General features: G+C 40.8%; 1 protein-coding gene across 1 annotated transcript in view; it reads left to right on the top strand.

Moving 5' to 3' along the window:
• The window catches only part of SND1 (staphylococcal nuclease and tudor domain containing 1), a 701,900-nt gene that overhangs the window by 61,142 nt on the left and 619,676 nt on the right, over window positions 1–21,082 (top strand). Inside the window, exon 10 of the mRNA XM_040343211.1 lies at window positions 8,972–9,085. Coding sequence (XP_040199145.1) covers window positions 8,972–9,085 — 114 coding nt within the window. The remainder of the gene's footprint in view (window positions 1–8,971; window positions 9,086–21,082) is intronic.

Raw genomic sequence — 21,082 nt, forward strand, 5'->3', positions numbered from 1 at the left:
TTAAAATTTAACATGGAAGTAATGTCACAAAGACTTGATGCATTTCAGTTGTCTGGTGTGACCAGGGCAATGAAACTCCTGACTGGTTGCTGTTACTTCTCCTTGTAATGTTCCTTTGCTTAACGAAAGCACCAAAGCTTGTGCCATGGTAACAATTTAAATTTTTAAAACTGTTGGATGCCCAGTGCATAGTAAATAGTGTAGATTTTACATCAGATATTTGTAACAAATGAGTTGTCAAGCTTTATAAAACCGACTACCTTAGACTTGGCTATAGCCACTAGGTGGCAGTGTTTAACCACAATTCACCTTTTTGCATGCAATGCACCAACTTGTGTATAGTTAAGGACATTTTCAACTTAAACTGCAATTTGGAGGAAATGTCAGAACTGCTTTCTTAGAAAGTAGAAACTACTCAAAGTAGTGTGGTTAATGTGGGGGTGGATGCACTGTAAAATGCTTACTGTATATTGTAGTAAGCACGATTCATCTGAAACACTAACTGCAGTTTTGCTTTATCTTGTAGTGATGGCAGGTAATATAATTGTCTACAAAGGGTTTATATAAGGTCCCTTTAGGGATTGTTTTAAAAAGTGGGATAAGGCTCTACGTTTGACACGGCTTTTGAGCTTAAAGCATTGCAGACAGCCGTTTCTTAGAGTTCAAGATATTCTAAAACTGACCACACACAAATCAGTTTGTACAATCCTCTCTGATTTATCAACTGTGTAGGGTCTGTCTGTAGAAATGCTACACCATCCCTGCTACTTTTTATCCGCAAACCTCTTAATATGCCCCTGGAAATAATTTCACTTAAACATTGACGGTCTTCAAGGCTGTACCTTAATGGCCTCTTTTTCCTTTATTGTAAATGCTTTCTTAGGCCATAGCTTCAACCTCAGACTGAATTTTTTTTATCCCGTGCACCTACAAGTTTGCCTGTGAATTTTGGCACTTGTCTCAAATGCTGAAGCAACGCAAACTCTAGATGCTTGCCTTTTTGGCACATCTGTGCCAATACCAATAAAAATCAGACCAGTAAACCAAGCCCTATTATCAAAACATACAGCGAGAAGGAAAAACTATTTAATCCCCTGCTGATTTTGTATGTTTGCCCACTGAAAAATAAATGATAGTCTATAATTTTAATGGTCAGTTTATTTTAATAGGGAGACAGAATACCAGAAAAACTCATATAAAAGTTATAAATTTTATTTTTAATGAGTAAAATATGACCTTGGTGGCAAAACCCTTGTTGGCAATTTGGAGGTCAGATGTTTCTTGTAGTTGGCCACCACTGAACACATCTCTGAGGGATTTTGTCCCACTGCTGTTCCATAATTGTGTAGTCATGTAACTCTCTGCACAGTAGATTCGATCCGTTTATGGGCAGGTTAAATGTGCCCAAGTCGATCAATCGATAAAATTTGCTACCACCCACATGATTTTTTTTCAGAATGTGTTCCAGTGTGTATAGCCACTAGAAGGTATGGTACTGCCCATCAGGACTACCAGGAGTTTCCTGGTGGGCCTATGGCTCAGTAGGCCAGTTTTAGTGACGGCCTGTCAAAGTAATGGCTGAACCTCACTTCATAGTGCTCAGCCTCAGCACTGCTGCTTTGCTGAAAGGCAGCCAGTGGCTGTGCAGCAAGGCCGGTTTCTGAAATTCTAGCCCATGAGGCTGTAGCAATGTTCCTGCATGACTGCCTCCCATGCAGTGAAAAATGGAGAATAAGTGAAATGTGTGAGTGAGGCGTTAGAAAAATAAATGTTGTAAGACTTGGACAGATATATGTTCTGTCCTATGCCCACTACCCTTTATACAATTAGAAAGGAAAACTATGCACATCTTCAACATTTTGAGTTCCCATCAGTGTTTATTTTTTTTATTTACATTTTTTTGATTAAAACAATATTGAGTGTTCAGTAGAGGAGCCCCTAATCCCATCTATCAATTCCTATCACAATCTGCATTGATATCATCACTATTTCCATTCCCATCTAGCTCCACTCATATCACCATTTCAACCAGATCATCCCAATCTGTATCTGTCCTGGCCCATTGTTTGAGACACACTTGAAGCAGCCGTTGACTTCAATTGCTCTGTGTGACAAATGCAGAAAAGTAGCTCATGGCAATTTTGTTTTGCCAATGACGTTTAGAAGGTGTGATTGTGATGAGTGGGAAGTTAACTTTTATAAAAGGACACTGTCAATTGTCTTTGGCTGCATGTGTTTGCCAAGTGCTAACACATTTTTACAACCCCCCCCCCCCCCCCCCCCACTACAAAGTATTTTTAAGTTTGATTGTTGGGCTGCAGATTGGACACTCTGTAGATGCTGTAGATCAATAAATGGCCAGACTGCCGATGTAGCTATGGAGATGGGCAGTCTGAGCACGTAAGACAATGAAATTGGACTGAAGACTGCCAGAGGAGATCACTCCTACAGTTGTGCTCAAAAGTTTGCATACGCTAACAAAAATCATGTAATTTTGGCATGGACATTGAAAATGACTGACCATGCCAAAATGCCTTTTATTCATGGATAGTGATCATACAAAGCTCCTTTTATAAATCATTACCTGAAATCAGCCCAACTGGCCCTGATTAAGTTTACGTACCCTGGAATGTTTGGCCTTGGTATAGAAGCTCAAGGACACACGTTAAAATGGTAATTAAATGTTACTTTCCCACATCTGTGGCTTTCTATATTGCAATTAGTGTCTGTATAGTCAGTGAGTTGGCTCTCATGTTGATGTACTGAGCTGGCTAGATACTGAGCCATGGGTAGAACCACCAGCTTCATTCTGCGGTTCCCCGGGGGAGAAAAAGCCAGAGAAAACCATGGAAGGTGGCAAAGGGGGGGGAAACGTCCCCTCCCACTGCTTGTATTGGCCACTAGGATTGCATTTACATGAAAGCCGACCGTTGGCTGAAAAAAAAATGCCAAGATGATGCCTAAACCTGCAGGCATCATTCCGGTATAACCACTCAAAATTCGGCAACATGCGATAGCCATCTAACATCTTTTGAGACCCAATGTGACCTAGACTGTGCAGTGCTGTACCCTATACTAATGGTCCACTAATGTGTGGTAGCTATGGAAACCGTCAATGCAGAGACCAGGTTTGCCAGGACAGGAGGGACAAATAGTGGGGGTCACGCCTAAAATCTGCACTTGCTACAGAAACTGCATCTTTTTTGGGGTGCTCTTTGGGTAGTGGTACCAAGGGGGATATCTGGAAAATGCCTAATGCCGCCGGCTCACTGCATCTGTATTGGGAAATTGGGCCATAGCACCTTCTGGATACAAAAGGGCTGTGATCTTTTCCTGGAATTTTAGGAAGGGTCCACTACTTCCTGATGCTTTGTATGGTACATAAGCGTTGAACAGAGCCAATTGGAATAAATACTTTCTTGTACCAACATCTGGCCTTACGGGCAACTAAGCACGGCCCCATTATCTAATCGTTTAAGTCCACGCTTCCATTTTAAAAGTTTTAGTCGTGGACACGGGTTTCTCAACACCAGTCACGATTGTAATTTGGACTGCTGTATCTGCGTGAATGGAAGACAGAACGAAAACGTTCCGTTTGTCCTTTCACCTTAATGCAAGCAATTTATTGCACCTCAAGCAGGCTCTACCCATGTCTAAGTGTGGCATTTACAAGCCATTGTGGGATGCCCCAGTGATTCATTTGCATGGTGCTACATTTGCAAATTGAAAGATGTCTAAAAAGTGGCACGCTTGTATAAAATTTGTCCACATATAAATGGTACCCCTTTCTAAACAAGGGTTACACCAAGTCCCAAACAATCTTGCCGCTGCTCCCTATGTAGTCTGGGCAGTCAGGTGGGTCTCCACCCTGGTATTTTCCTTGTCAACTAGGAAACATGTATAGCCTGTTGTCCTGTCAATATGACTGGATGCAGGATAGGCCCAGAAATGTCTTTAAATTCGAGAACATTGATCGGGTTTCATGCAAATTGTCTGGCAAGGGTAAAATCTGGATTTGCGCCGATAAATTGAAAAGCATATAGAGTGCTTTGGTCCACAATAGATCATCTGTGAAAAACGGTTAACAAAAAAATGGGACATTAAATCTGCTGTTTCCACCTGAATTCCAGGTTGGCCAGTGAATGAGGGTAGTACGGGTTCTGCAGAATCTGTTGACTGCCAATCAGGGTTTGGAAGTGAATCAGGAAGGGCACTATGGGCTCTATGGGCCTGCGTTTGAATTCTTGGTGGCTGCGGGACATTATTTGTGCTCACCACTGGTCCAGCTTGAACTGCACTTATGGGACGCGACACGTTACCAATTGTAACTACAGTGCTGGTTTATCTATAACCAGTATGTACTAGGATGCTGGTGCTCACCAGTTTACCAGAAGGTAGAGCGTCACTAGTACCGGCACTATGCTGCATACGACAATCATGTGATTGTAGCACCTCAGTAACAGAGGACGGGTTCAGGTACACCTGACCTTAGCAGGGACCTCTACTCCTTGTCCATCTGTCAGGGTGCTGCTGCTCACAACAGGTTTGAATACTGAGCACGAATTTGACCGTGAGGACTCCCCATCACTCTGTCATGGTCAGTATGCTGTAGGCCTCCATTAGTAAAGCACCTGGCTGTCAGACTGTTAAAGCATTTTTTTTGTAGCGGTTCTAACTGCTAGCGCTAGCAGAGATCAGCCCTGACTCTGCTAAAGCTGCAGTTTTGTGTGCTGTATATCCGAAGTAACAGTGATCTTCTGATACTGCACTTGTTTGGGTGGGGTGGGGCTTAACGCAGGTGCTGGCAGGTATCGGGCCTGATCCTTCCAACGCCACGTTTTTGGGAACACCATTCTATTGGACGCTACTAGTATAGATCTGATCAAAGATATTGATCCGTTCAGAACACTATACTAGTGATTGTGGTGTATAGTGTTGCTGGCAATCAAAGGGCTAAAATATGACGCTGTCTAGGATTGGTGCTGACGCTAACTGAACCTGACGCTAACTGGCATCACTGTGACACTAATACAGCGATCAGAAAAAAGATCTGTACACTGTACTAATGGCAGGCAGTGAAAGGGTTAACTGGGTGTGATCAGGGGTTAAAATGGTACCCTGAACCCATCTGGGACTGACACTAACTGCTGCTAATGCTATTTAGCGATGTCTAGCGTCACAAATAACAATACGGCGCTTCAGCTGTGTAATATATATCGAGCAAGTAGTACAGCGCTGTGTGCTGTCACATACTGTTTATGGAAGTTATCCTTGGTGCACAGTTTTTAAAGCATTAGTAAAGTCACTTCAGAAAAGTAAAATGTTCCCCCTGCCACAGACACTGGCATGGGGACATTTATGACAGAAGTGACCCCTACGGTCTCTTCTGTTACAAAATTCACTGACACGCAGTTTTCATATTTGTGGGTTTACTACCCCTTTAAATTGGTTAATTTTTTTTTTTACATTTTAGACAATGTAATCACCATGCTAATCCCAAAAACCTATTGTTCTTTCCTATGGCTATAGAACCATGGCAGCCTGCCAACCCTTTAATGCAAGCATGCAGCAGGTGTTTTCAAGCGATTAGAAACAAACTGGATCCTAGAGTCTTGTGATGAGATTAAAGCCAGCCATAGACTGTTTGAATCATGTATGGGTAGGCTGAATGTACTGAATGTTACCCAAGTTGAGCCTGACAGATTTTGCATGCGATTATTCCTAGTGGCTGTGCTAGTGGCTGTTGGAGCCACTAGCAGTAATTACGGTTTTATACCAGCTAGGAGAATATAGTGGTTCCACGAGAGAGGGATCCCCTTTTATAATGGATACGGGTGTAAACCTTTTGAGAGAGGTGAACAGATCCTTTAATCTGCATTAAAAATTAATGCACAATGTTTTCTATGTTTTACAATGGCCCTACTTAACACCTGTGCAGTCAGTCCTAGTATAGTCAACAAAAGTAGAATCTGCAACATTTTTGCATGTAAACGCATCGTAACGCATGAATTGGAGAAAGTTCACGCCTGTGATGATGGGTAAGCAGTTATTGCTGGGAGTGTCTTATCTTTCTAGCAAGAAGGCAGGCCGGGGACAGCATGGCTGGGAATTTTTTGGCTAGGTGTTGGGAGGTATGTAAATGGCCTGCACCGATGGCAAAGGGCATTATTCTGCTTTGGTCAGATCTGCACAATTATTTACATGTGCCTCCTACCTTTATAGGTAGTGGACTTAACCACTTGCCCACCAGGTGAATTCTGGCACTTCTCTCCTTCATGTGAAAATCACAATTTTTTTGCTAGAAAATTAATCAGAACCCCCAAACATTATATATTTTTTTTTAGCAGACATCCTAGGGAATAAAATGGCAGTCATTGCAATACTTTTTGTCACACCATATTTGCGCAGCGGTCTTACAAGCGCACTTTTTTTGGATAAAAATCACTTTTTTGAATTAAAAAATAAGACAACAATACATTTTGCCCAATTTTTTTATATATTGTGAAAGATAATGTTACGCCGAGTAAAATGATACCCAACATGTCACGCTTAAAAATTGCGCCCGCTCGTGGCATGGCGTCAAACTTTTACCCTTAAAAATCTCGATAGGCGACGTTTAAAAAATTCTACAGGTTGCATTTTTTGAGTTGCAGAGTAGGTCTAGGGCTAGAATTATTGCTCTCACTCTAACGATCGCGGCGATACCTCATTTGTGTGGTTTGAATACAGTTTTCATATGCGGGCGCTACTCGCGTATGCGTTTGCTTCTGCGCGCGAGCTCGTCGGGACGGGGCGCTTTAAAAAAAATTTTTTTGGTTTTCTTATTTATTTTTATTTAGTTTTATAATTTTTTACACTGAAAAAAAAAAAAAAATTGATCACTTTTATTCCTATTACAAGGAATGTAAACATCCCTTGTAATAGAAAAAAGCATGACAGGTCCTCTTAAATATGAGATCTGGGGTCAAAAAGACCTCAGATCTCATAATTAGACTTAAATGTAAAAAAAAAAAAAAAAAAAAAAAATTGTCATTTTTTCAAATGACAAAAAAAAAAAATGTTTCTTTAAGAGGCTGGGCGGGACTGACGTTTTGACGTCACTTCCGCCCAGCAGAGCTATGAGGACGGGTGAAGGAGATTTCTCCTTCAGTCCCGTCCCCGCTCAGCTGCCGGACACATCCGATCCCCTCCGCCGCTACCGACGGCTCCGGTAAGCGGCGAAGGGCGCGGGAGAGCGGCGGGAGGGGGGGGCCCCCTCTCCCGCCACCGATAACGGCGATCTCGCGGCGAATCCGCCGCGGAGACGGCCGTTATCGTGTACACCACCGCCCCCTGAAAAGATGAATATCTCGGTTGTGGCAGCAGCTGCTGCCGTTATCGAGATATTCAACTTTAAAAAGAGGACGTCTTTTTGACATGGGGCGGTGGTCAAGAGGTTAAGCTATCCTTTTAAGTAAAAAGGTTACATCCCCTCAGAGCATCACAGTCTGAAGAAAAACTGAATGCTTGATTTTTAAATATTAATGGGAATATATGTACTGTAGTGTATTCCTCTAAGCTCTATTCTCACTATGACACGCAATACAGGTGTAGAACAGCCCATTTCAATGGGCTGCTCTACCTGTGACAGACGCATTAAAAGTGGCTCATGTAGTCTGTTTAGCGCTGCATAGTTTTTAACTGTACGTTTTGACATTAGGAAAACCGCGCGTCTGCTTGCCATGTTTGGGGTGCTATTAACGAATGGCATCAGAAGCTCTTCTAAAATGTTTTGTGTTGTATGAATGTGTGCAAAAATTTGAGTCTACAGGACAATAAGTAAATGGAAACCTCCCCAATGGGACACGGCAACAAAAATGACAATGGTTTTAACCATTTCCCTAGAGCCTGTTTGCAGATGCATTGGGTTGTGCCCTGGCAGACTTGCCTAATGTAATGGAGAAAGCAAAAAGCTCTGTTCCCTATAATGGCAGTTCACACAGTGTTGTATTTAGCGTGATGCAACACAATATACAGCATTGCATGGCACTGTTGCCAATAGAACTGAACTAAACGTCAAAGGTTTAACAAAGTGTGCTGTTCTGTTAACACTGCTGTCCTCACATGGCATACCAGTGCCTGGGTGCATGCTGCTGGTGTGAACAAGCTGCCACTCCAGGGGTGCTAATTGTTTCCCCTGGCCACTCAGATGTGGCCTGTGACCTCAAACCAGAAAAGTGCATGCCCAGGATTGGCAACCAGTTTATCACGATATGGGCTTGCTGACCCACCATTCAAGAGGCGAAAGAGCCACACAAGCCAATGCTGTAGTGCAGTTTATTGTCCCAGAGTGATACCAAGTACACGCATACACTGGGCATAATTGCTTTTTCAATGGGTATACGAGTTGATTATAAAAGCACTTTCACACTGGGGCAGGCAGGGGTCGACTGTGAAGCGCTGCTATTTTTAGCGGCGCTTAACCTTAGTTTTTGGTGCACTTTTTAGCCGCTAGTGGGGTGCTTATAACACCTGCTAATAAACTGAAAAGGGTTAAAAGCACCATTGCCCATTGATTTGAATGGGCAGGGGAGCTTTAGAAGTATACACATCGCTCCTACAGCGCCTCAATGGGCAGGGGAGCTTTAGAAGTATACACATCGCTCCTACAGCGCCCCAAAGATGCTGCTTGCAGGGCTTTCTTAGTGTCCTGCCAGCACACCGTTCCACGATGAACGCACTTGGCTTTCACACTGGAGTGAGAGGCGAAAGCATGCAACTCCTGAATGCATGCGTTTTGGTGCACTTTCAGAAAGTGCATTACACCTGCATTACACCTGCAAGATGCAATAGTGGGTAAACATCCAACAGGGATTAGTCACGTTGAAAATGATCCTGTTTGTTCTTTAAAATCTTAATTATGCTATTATAAAAAATATAAAGAAATTCTGAATGTGTAGGCGTATAACTGACTTTTTTTGTTTTGTTACAGGTTGTACAGGTGTTGAATGCTGATGCAATGGTGGTGAAGCTGAACTCTGGTGATTACAAGACCATTCATCTTGCTAGTATTAGACCTCCAAGGCTGGAAGGTGAAGGATCTCAGGTAAGGGTTGAATTACTCCTTTTAGCACACACTCGCATACTAATGAGATGGTGTCTTTTTGCGTTTTTACAAAATGTGTGCATGTGCCAGTAAGAATTAAGTTGTTTGCCCATTGGTTGGACCTTCCATGGTATAATATGATAACTCCAAAATTGAAACATTATGCATAGCATAGTGCAGCACATCTGGATAAGTCAAACGAGTTTTTAATATAAAGACATTGAATACCAGCGCATTGATAATCAACTCGCCCCATCAGTGGTTCCCAACAACTTTTGCTAAGCGCCCATCGGATGCCAGTGAGTACCCATGAAAATGCCAATCGGCGCCCATCACTAATGACTTTCAGTGCTGCCTATTGGTGCCCATCAGTGCCAGTTAGTCCAGCCTCATCAGTGCCCATCGGTGAAAATGAAAACATTTTATAACAAAAAAATCTGAATTTTTAATTTGTTTAAAAAAAATAAAAACCACAGTGGTGATCAAATACCACCAAAAGAAAGCCCTATTGTAATAAAATGATCACAATTTCATTGTAGAGGGTGCAGAGTTGCATGGGCATGCAATTGTCATTCAAAGTGCGACAGGGCTGAGAGCTGAAAATTGGTTTCTATGCAGAGCTGCACCAGATTTTCCACTCCAGTTTTAGTATGTGTGTGTGTGTGTGTGTGTGTGTGTGTGTGTGTGTGTGTGTATATGTATATAATTTTTTTGATCGATCAAAATGATTTTGATTGGTATTCAGCTCTCCGCCGGCTTTTGGGCCTTCAGGGAGTTCCATCGGAGATCCGGTGATGACACGGGCGGGGCTTTCCGTGTCCATTTGAAGGGCTCCTTTGCTGTGCCTTCATATCTGCATGTCGGCGGGACCTTACTATCTGCCACACACAAGGGCTGTTACACTTCCCTCTATCAACCTGTGATTCTACAACCATTCACTGGGAGTTGTGATAGTTCCCTTTACGGGACATCTACATGCCGATGGACTGATAACTTCTCCTCATCTGGATTCAGCAGTGGCATCGTTGTACACATTTTATACCAGTATCATACTTGGCTACATGTTTTTATGACTGCTTTTGCTACCGTTTGGTATTACTCGCACCATTTTTATAGTTCAAGGGTCACTAAAAAAAACATTTTTTTTTTTGCTGAAATGACTGTTTACAGGGTATAGAGACATAAAAGTTAACTGATTCCTTTTAAAAATGATTAAAAATAGATTAAATTCAATCATATAATGTGCCTCCAGTTTCACTTTTGGTTTTAAAGGTACATACATGAAGTTCCGGGTGAGAGGCGAGTCTGGAAGACTCGCAGAACAAAAACAAACAAATCCAGGGCAGTGTTTTGTTTTTAAAATGAATCTGATTGGTTCTGTTAAGTTTTAGACACACAGTAATGACAGCTTAGACCTACAGTGAAAAGCTCCCAGTACGATGATTATAAGGAAAAAGACAACCAGGAAGTGTGGAGATCAGAGCAGAATTACAGCTACTTCAAAGCAAAAACAAACAATGAGGACATGAAACCAGTACTGCAGTAAGGTAAAGGAAGCTATTAGCTAAAAAAAATATTTCCTTTAGTGACCCTTTAATGTAGCTCCATCAATTTTATCTCTAGTGAAATATTTATTTTGTTTGCTCCTTGAAGACTATACAAGTTTTAATGCTATTCCCATCGAGCGCTGCCTTTGTCTGTTTTTTGTTTCCTGCTATCCATTTTTCCAGTGGTTGGTAGCTGCACTGGGAATCGGCCTGCAAGGAGGAGATCAGCTAAAAGTAGTTGAATCTGTATGTGCGTTATAATTGATTAAAAAAAAAAAAACGATTAATCGAACACAAAAATTTTGATCAGCAACAGCCCTAATATATATATATATATATATATATATATATATATATATATATATATATATATATATATATATATATATATATATATATATATATATATATATATATATATATATATATATATATATATATATTCGCTATAGCACATCTAATATTCCCCACCGTTGGCCATACATGTAACCTGCTTTTATTTGCTGAAACAAATATAACCTCCAACCATTTTATAAAGTTGTGGCAGAATAATTGTGGAGCTTGTCAGGCCTATTTTGCTACCAGTGTTGTAGTTTTGACTATATATTCCGCCTCAAGTATCTCACTGCTGACAGTGACATGTCACAATTAGGGCTGCAACTAACGATTTTTTTCATAATCGATTAGTTGGCCGATTATTGTTTCGATTAATCGGTTAATAACCTTAGAAATTTTTTTTGCGGCGATTTGCATTTTTTAGGGCCAATTTGTTGTTGGGCAGATTAAAAAAACGCAAATTGCCTCAATGCATTACATGCTTTTCTGTAGTTTCTCTGTTGAAGTATATTGAACCAAAAAAACAAAACAGCACAGTTTTTGCTTTAAAAAGAACAAAAAAAAGGACTTCTCACCAGGCGGGGCCTCTAGTAATTTGGGTGGACCTTCGCAGCTTTGCGGGGTTCTAATCAGCTTGCATAGTCAGCCTATAGGGCGGATCAGCGAGAAGATAGTCACCGCTCCAATAGGGTATATGGATGAATCCGTATCCTCTCAGAGAAACCCAGGTGCTGGCAATGCACAAAGCGATAGTAGAAAAATGTTTGGACAGCCGCACTCTGGAAAAACCTTCTCGGTTGCCTTTTATTAAGTTTTCAAACACCACACATCACAGCAAAGACAGGGGCATACAGCTGACGTTTTGCACTACAATCAGTGCTTACTCATAGCTGATCAGCCCTGACATCACAGGTTATATCATTTTCTGCTCAGAAATTGCAGTATTCTAGTCTGCATCTCCCCAAGGTAATACATAAAACCTGGCCTGTTAGTGGGCCCTGAGGACAGGGTTGATGACCATTGCATTAAGTGATTCTAATTAAAGGTAAAACATGTAATGGGATATCCTTATTTGTAAATTTGTGGTTGTGCTCTGACAAGTTTATTTTATCTAATGTGCTTCCATCACATTATGACAGGTGCAAGTTTTCAATCAACTAATTGCAGACAATATTACATTTAAAAGAAACTAGTGTCACTTGGTCTATTAACACTTTCACTGCAGCTTCTGTTGCTTATGTTTAGCTGTGTCATTAGTTTTGTGATGGTACTTTTTAGCCTGTTGTCTATATGATCATTCATGTGTAATCTTACCCATTTATTGTGTTCTGTCATGAATTTTAGACAGATGGCCAGTGGCAAGAGTAGGTAGATGGTACAGACCTTTCACACTCCTTGTTTATTTTCCAAGTGCATCCACTTCAGCATCCAGTAACATAGCAATGCTAATTGCTATTTAATAGCTCTGGACTGCCGTTTGGCTTCTAGATGCATACCCAGCTATAATTATAATTGGCTTTGGTTGAATACCCTTCACTTTACCTATTCCAAGCTGAACTGTTGTAAGGCTGCATTATGCTGGATTGGAAATCTGTACACTTGCTATTCTTTGGCTCTTTCCCACCCATGATGTACTTGCTAAAAACACTTGGATATTCAATTTCTTGTGCGGTATGGTGCACAATTTGCCTGTTTTGAACCTAGTAACAAACTTAAACATGTGTAGGCTTAAAAATGGGCATCTAATCCAACATGATTTTCAATCAGATTCTTTTAATAGCCAGTACCAAAAAAATAAAATGCTTTTCATTTGCCTTTGCTGGCTCAAATTTCTCCTTTGTTTCCGAGGAACCAAAAAAGGATCCTTGCCATGCTGAAGCATTTCAACCACCACTTACCCTTCACAATCAAGATGTTACTTTTATGTTTTTTTAAATAGTTTTTAGCCTAACCTTTTATGAGAATCTGGGTATTGACATTTGACCAACACCTGTGTAGTAATTTGTTGGTGCTCCCAGGGTTCATTTGTTACTATTATAGACTAAATCGCCCTTTTTTTTTTTTTTTTTATTAACTGGCTAGCCAAACCCCCCCCCCCATTTTTTCAAGAGTAAGTCTGGAATATTCCGTGGCCCAAGAGTGCATGTGATTTAACTGTGCAAGACTTGATTTTAAAGGCTTTGGTGATCTCAGTAATGCGGCTAAATGCTATGCCAAAAAATAACTTTGAAAAATGTGGCATTGAATGTTACACTGTATGAGGCAAACACAAGTATAATGGGTTCAGCCACACATTTAGGGACGGTAAAGGGCAGATGAAAAATCACAGGTAGGGAGACATATCGGCGTCGCTGTACAAGTACAATCGCTGAATAAACATCTGCCCATAAAATGTTTTTGTGGCATTAACGGTGTACTTTTATGTCACGTGACCTTAAAAGAAATGTTGTTTTGCAGTGCTTTTGAAGCGCTTCCCATTCATTTCAATTGACGGGTGTTTTCGAGGTGCTTTATAACACTCTCCTAACATGTCCCAAAGATGCTGCTTGCAGGACTTTGCACCACCAGCACACTGCCCCAGTGCGAAAGCATCCCATTGAAATTAATGGGAAGCCGTTTTTCAGATGCTATTTTTAGCACAAATGCGCTTGAAAAGTGCCTCAGTGTGAACGGGTCTTAGTGTATTAACTCTGTAAAGGCTTTAATAACTGTGGATAAAACACCAACAAAATATATATACGGTACGAAGGCTCATGTGGTGCGGAGTATATGGCTGTAGGTTACTCCTAAATCTGACCTGTTTTAAACAATCTGTGCACTGGATTTCCTTTTCACTGCTATATAAAAATAAGATTAACTTATTGAATTAATGAAATGAACTCTTTGATATTCCAATTTTGAGATGTACCTGTATAATCAATATACCTGCAAAATAAAGTGCTGGTGCATGAAACTAATGAACAATACACAAATTCGTATATCTACAAAAAAAGGAATAAGTACATAGTAATGGCAAGCAAGTCCTCTTATAAAGTGCCATTGCTTGAAAATTGCACTAAAGTGATATTTTTCTCAAAATAAAGTGCTCACCACCTCCCACACTTCAATCCCTACAAATTTGTGCCCCAGCCTCACTGACTTTAAACTCCCGAAATAACGATGACCCCCTTTGGCATATACCAAAAAGGTCTACAGAAGCTTTTCCACAGCTCTGCTTTGTGGGGCTGCTTTTTCTCTGCTAACCGCCTCTTGCAGAGAGCCCAGGTGTAATTCACATGCAGGGACGATATAAACAGAGGGGGTCTCATATTTTATACCATCGGGACCTTGTCTTGGGTTTTTTATTGGAATTGTTTTTATTGTATTGTAGGTATGAATTTGTGCATCAATTGGTTTCATGCACCAACACTTTATTTTGTACACGGGTGTATTGGTTATATGCACACTAGTACATTGCATGGATTCAATAGAGGGTGAGCCCATTTAAACCACAAAATCTACTATAGACAATATAGACTTTTGTTCAATGTGTATAAATTGAGACAATGTAGCTACCCACAGGCATGGCTTTTAGATTGTTGTGCAGGTAATATTTGCCAACATTAAATTGTGGTTAAATGCTGGCTAAGCCATCCCAAAATACATATGTTTGAATTATACCCTGTAAGATGTGCTCGAGCTGCAGAGATCCTTGAGGTCAAACTTTAGACCACCGTAGCAGTATACTGAAGAAAATGGTCAGACTTGTTACAGTAGTACTTACTCCTAGGAGGAAAGAGCAGGTAAGAGTGCCTTGCCATTGAAGGCTACAAGGTTGTGTTTCTATTGATGCACAAAATGTATGAGAGACCACTCTAGTCCCTGCATGCAAGCGTGACTTCATAGTATGCTGTATGTGAAAGATGCCCCCCCGAAACGGTAAACTTGGGGCAATTCCCTGAAATGGTTACTCCAAGGATAGTCTGCCTGTGGACAATAAAGAAACCTATTACAATGTATGGAAGTTGTCTCTGCTATGCACTAAGCCCTCACTACTGCAGTAAAACAAAAGTATTCCATCTGTGTACCCTTGGGCTGTTTTGAACCTTCCTGTTGCTGTATTGAAGTGTGTTGTCCCAACCTCAGATCTTAGCTCCCCCCCCCCAATCTGCAAAATTGTGTAAGTGAAGTCATCCTGAAAGTTTCGACGGAACTGAACTTTTTGGTGGTGTGCCTTGAGCACACACATGGAGTTAAGATCTCAAGTCAGATGAAGCCTGAAGATGGACTTGGGTGAGGATAAAATTTGATTTGTAGCAATACCGCTAGGTAGAGTGGGAGACTTGTAAGAAATATTGGTTTGTGTCTGGATTTAGGTATACACGTGCTGTAAAAATTGGGTACACATGGAGTATTTTTAAGACTGAAAAGATGTACTTCATGTTCAAAATGCTCCAGAAACTTACAAATGTGAATGACTAAAGTTTCAACTGTTTTTAAATTTCTGTTGCATAAAGTGTATTCAAAGATTGAATTTATTGTAGAATGCAGTTATGTGAAAGTACTCCAGCTTTCTATTGTGCAGAGTATTGAAACATGAACTTTCATTGGTCCTTTCATGTAAAGTATCCTGCATGAATAAAGCTGATCAGTGTGTTTTTGCTGTGCATGCAGAATGTCCTTTCCTCGCATGAGCTTTGACTAAAATGGAAATGTTGGTGTACACAGCCTGCCTGATGCACTTTGTGCTTGATGTGTTTCTCAGAGCTCAGTTGTAGCAGCTGTGTTGGTTCTGGAGGCATACATGGCTTTCCCTGTTACAGGCTATGTAACTGCTTGAGCTGGCATTTATCTGAAGGTTGTAAGGCCCTGAGCTTGCTGTCAGATATTGTATGCTGTTTATGTTTCTGTAACTATGGTAAACGACGAGATGATAGGTTTATCTGTGAATGGGCGCAACAGCAAAGGTGGTATTGAATAGAAGTATTACTTTTTGACTTGCAGGTTTTTTCTGCTCTGGTTTACAACCTCTTTAACCATGTTTCAGATAAACTAAAATAACAATCATTGGGAACATTCCTTGTCCTGGGTAAAAACAATCATAGGAAAATGGCAAAAAAATGTGGGTAGCCCAGGATACCAATTTACAGCTGCTCTAGCTATGGAGGTGCTGCTTTTAAAACGAGAGGGTGCTCACTTCACAACTGTAAAACAAATGGTAGAGACGTGGGAGGGAAAACCCCATAGTGTAGCATGTAAAAAGTGTTCAAAATTATTTGCACTCACAAAAACATGTGCTGGATAAGGCAGTCTTGGTTGCCTGGGAACCAGGACTGGTAGAGCAGTGTGCAGAACCCCAGTCCTGCCCATTGGCATAGGGAGAATGCTTGTGTTGGAGAGAAGCTGATCAGCTAGTTTGGGATAAACTGGCCACCCGGGCTGTCAAGCTACACAGAGTGGTGGTACCCTTACAAATGACAGCAAAGTTAAATGTATCTAGTTAGGAGCCGTGTATGTAATTTGTTGTACTTTGTTAAAAAAAAAAAAGAAATTCATGGCTCTCTATCCACGTAATAGTAAGGGTACTTGGAGATCCATAGAAAACTTGAACTGAAAAAAATGTAAAGTTGGTTGAATCGATGAAAATCATTGAGTAGCTGCTAATATGTAAATATGGATTAATGTCATAAGGGCAGGTACTCCATAAATCAGATGAATTTATAAAAAAGGAATACTCGATATAGCCTTACAAAAACATAATGTACACATTGATGATCATAGTTGTAATCATTACCATTCCATAGGGAGACTGTGTAGATCAATAAAATTTATAAAAATAAAATGGGGCCAAAGAAAAACGTGTATAAGGGAGAATGAACAGGGCAAATGGGGCACGGAGAGGGAGGAATAAACATTGAATTAGGTTTGAATGGAGACCTCAAATAATTATTTAAAAGTCTGGAACCATTGTTTTATGAGTAATGTTAAATTCGACAAATGGGTGATTATGGTACTAGGTAGAACGTCGAGCTGATACTATGCATCTGAAATGATGCGATTGGTGTACTTGACAGTGATGATGGTATAAATGGTAATCCTGATAATTGTAATGTGTACTATACTTCTTCTAAGGAGTTTAAACTTGGGGTAGCAACAGGCCCGAATTGGCCAATTGGGAGAACCGGGACACTTCCCGGTGGACTGGTCGGGTTGCGAGCCGCTACCATTTTGTTCAGGAGGGGGGGCGCAATCAGCCGCTAAACTAGTTTAATCAGTGTGTGTCAGACAGCGCACTGACACTTTACAAACTGTCTGCCCGCCGAGTCCCACTCACTGGCTGCCGAGTGCGCTCCGAGTCCTGGCTCCCTTTCCTCCTGTGCGTTTCCTCGCCCCCCCCATGGAGGATTTAGTTGGTTTATTCCACTGGCGTGCGCGGCGTGACGTCACGCCGGCGGCCAGAGGAGAGGTGAGAGAGGGAGGACTCGAGCAGGGAGCTGTGAGTGTCGGCGCTTGCAGAAGTCGCGACTCACGAGGAGCCTCCTGCGCCTGGTCTGCCTAGAAAACTACTGAAGCCTTCACTCTGACTTGACAGTGTGCTGTGTGAAAAGTAAGAATAAAGTAATGAAATTATTGTATTAGGGGTTGGGGGGGGGGGGGGGGATTGGACTGAGGTGACCATCATTTCTTTAATAAAAAATAGCAGTTTAAATTATTTTTTTAATAAGTTTAATATTTTTTTAGCAGTTTAAATTATTTCTTTAATGAAAAATAGCAGTCTAATTTTTTTTTTTTTCTGACTAAAAAAAAAAACATTAATTGCAGCCTCACTGTGCCACCAAACGCAGTCACTGTGCCATCACACGCAACCTCTGTGCCAACACACGCAGCACTGTGAGAAAATAGAAATTCAGCGCCAAATACAAATAAGTGCTAGATTAAACTAAATAAGCTGCTCCTCAAAGAACAATACTGAATTGTGATAATGAAAATATAAGGTAGAGGGCGCTCAACCACACAATAGTGATTGTGAAATGTGGGATACCACACAACAACGTGCAACAATAAATTAATAAAATTGATTTAAAAAAGCATATGTGAACAGTGGTTGCTATACCATACAAAATATATAAATCAATATACAGCAGAAATGTCCCACAAACGTGCATGGATACGCAGATTCCTCTGCAGTGTAGGCAAAAAACACTAGAGTTCACTGTGTTAAACACCACAAAATATGTATAAAAAATATAAAAAAAATAAATACGCAGCACTGTGCCCATCAAATGCAACACTGTGCCATCACACGCAGCCACTGTGCCATCACACGCAGCCACTGTGCCATCACACGCAGCCACTGTGCCATCACACGCAGCCACTGTGCCATCACACGCAGCCACTGTGCCCATCACACGCAGCCACTGTGCCCATCACACGCAGCCACTGTGCCCATCACGCGCAGCCACTGTGCCCATCACGCGCAGCCACTGTGCCCATCACGCGCAGCCACTGTGCCCATCACGCGCAGCCACTGTGCCCATCACACGCAGCCACTGTGCCCATCACACGCAGCCACTGTGCCCATCACACGCAGCCACTGTGCCCATCACACGCAGCCACTGTGCCATCAATTGTCGCCACTGTGCCATCACATGCAGCCACTGTGCCAAAAAAATAAATTATATATATATATATATATATATATATATATATATATATATATATATATATATATATATATATATATATATATATATATATATATATATATATATATATATATATATATAATGTTTGGGGGTTCTAAGTAATTTTCTAGCCAAAAATATGGATTTTAACAAATGTCATAAATAGGCTTAGGCATGACAGGGTTAATTGAATTGTAGTGTACGCATATTGTGCTGGGAGGCACCTGGCAATGTCATCTTATTTAACAAGCATTATATGAAAGAACACATCCCTGGTATCCATTTAGCTATGCAGGCTCCTCCTTGCTGGCCACCAGATGCTGAAGACTTCAACTGTGCCATCTGCTGATCAGTTGGTTTGAGCATGCACATCTAGAGGGATCCCATGGATGTGTTTTTTCATATAATTCTTGATTGACGGCAGTGAGCTTTCAAAGTATTGTATTTGGGTATATAAGTATATAGGTAGATAAGGAGTATCCTATAGGTATGTAGGTTGTACATATATTTTGAGGTTTTAATTACATTATTTTAATAGTCGTGAACTAAAGTGGGCTGGTCTAAGGCATGAAACTCCAGGGATAAAAATGAGTCCCACTCCGGCCCTGGGTAGCAATGAGGACCAAAGCTGAGGAACCCACCCAGTGGATGCATTCTACTACAAAATAAGTGGAATAGGTGAAGAACCTGTCTATTGGATAAGAATGAGCCTGTAATCCATAAAAAAAACTTTTGTCCATGAATGACGAAAGCACAAGAAGTTGCGTCTTTTGCATTTATTCATGCCTTTTATTTCCAGAAAGGTAGATATTTTCCAAACGGGAACCACTTTCTCCTGTGGTAATTTACCTGGGGCTATGTTTTTGATGCTCCTGGATTTCCTGAACACAACTTTAGGCTGGTTTGTAGTTTGGAAGCCTAGCTTGGTTTCAAATTTCAAGATGTTTCAGTGTTGCTGTAGGGACCTCTTGATGGCTAGATACTCCGTATTGAATTGGTTCTTGAAAATTGGCCCAACCGCCCCAGTGGCATCAAGATATGTCTTGAGTTGTCCCTAAACTGATGATGGTAGTATCTATCAAAGGCTAAGTCAGTAGATTCCTTACTTTACCCTTTTTTGTATGAACATTTGCTTGAGGATAAAGCCCTGAGACAATCTTCCATTGGAGTACAGTTCCTATGCAACCTTCAGAACTGCCTTACAGAAATGTTCCTTTTCCACGGCGGAGAGGTCATCAGAACTAGTGTCCCTGTTTGAAGTTTTCACTCTTTTCTGGTGACCACCCAAAATGTGGGATTTTCCTTTGTCTTTAACCGATAGTGGTAAGCAGGGCAAATAGAGAGCACAAATCTCCCTAACAGGGACACACTGCAATAAAACCTGACAGGTGTTATAATCCCTCTCCCCTCTTTCCAAAACGTAAAAAAAAATTGCTTCAAGGCAGGGGTGTCCTAACTTTTGGCTATCATGGGCCACATTGAAAGGATTATCTTGCGCCACAAAAAATACACTGGCAAGAAGGATAGCTAATGAGCAGAAAGTTAGGCAGATCACAAGTTGATCGCTGATTATAATGTACCCATCTGCATACTAAAACTTAATTTAAAAAATTCTAAACCACTTTATCAATATCTGGTTTGATGGATGGTAGTAGCAATTATCAATGATCTCAAGGTGCTTATCAGACATTTTGGTTCTAATTTTTCCCATGGTGTGCTTTGTAAATGGTAGTTAACAAATATAAGTGCTGCCAAAACGGATGACCTGAATGAGGTGTGATTGTAAAGAATCTAAAAGGCTAGTAAAGAGACACTGTCACATTTTTCTTCGGCTGCATTTCTTCGCAAAGTGTAAATGCATTTTTACAGAAAATGTAAAAAAATATTTTTAAATAACTTCATGATTTTGTGTTGGGACACATTCATATAGTCATCTTGGACCTCAGGTTGGGCACCCCGTTTTCAGGTTAAAAAAACAACAAAAAAAACTTTTACAACAAAGAAGATTTTAGCCCTAGTTCCTTTTTTTTATTTTTTTTTGGAGCCCCTTTCATAAGCTGTCCTGGAAGATTCCTGGAAATTGTTACCAGGTTATGTGCACCTTGTATTTGCCGTATTCCCTGCTACTGGGCCAATTTGTTTCTTGGCAATTCTTTTTGACTTAAAGTTTTTAAAGCAACATGCAGTTTTTGTCAAAATTGTTTTTGTATTTATTGCCTGCTCAGGTTGACAAAGATTGGCAAGATCTGCTGGTAGGTATATAGAGCTCATGCACAGTTGTCAACGCAGGTGTCATTTTTAAATTGTGCTACATTCTCATTGTATTCCTGTGTATAAACCATCGGTGTGAAGGTGACAAATGGATGCATAATGGGAATAGCATTTCTGTTGTATACGAAGCAGAGCAAGGCTTGCTATTGCTGGAGCAAGGTGTTTTTTTTTCTCAACCA

This window comes from Rana temporaria, chromosome 3, assembly GCF_905171775.1.
Source record: "Rana temporaria chromosome 3, aRanTem1.1, whole genome shotgun sequence".
Lineage (NCBI taxonomy): Eukaryota > Metazoa > Chordata > Amphibia > Anura > Ranidae > Rana > Rana temporaria.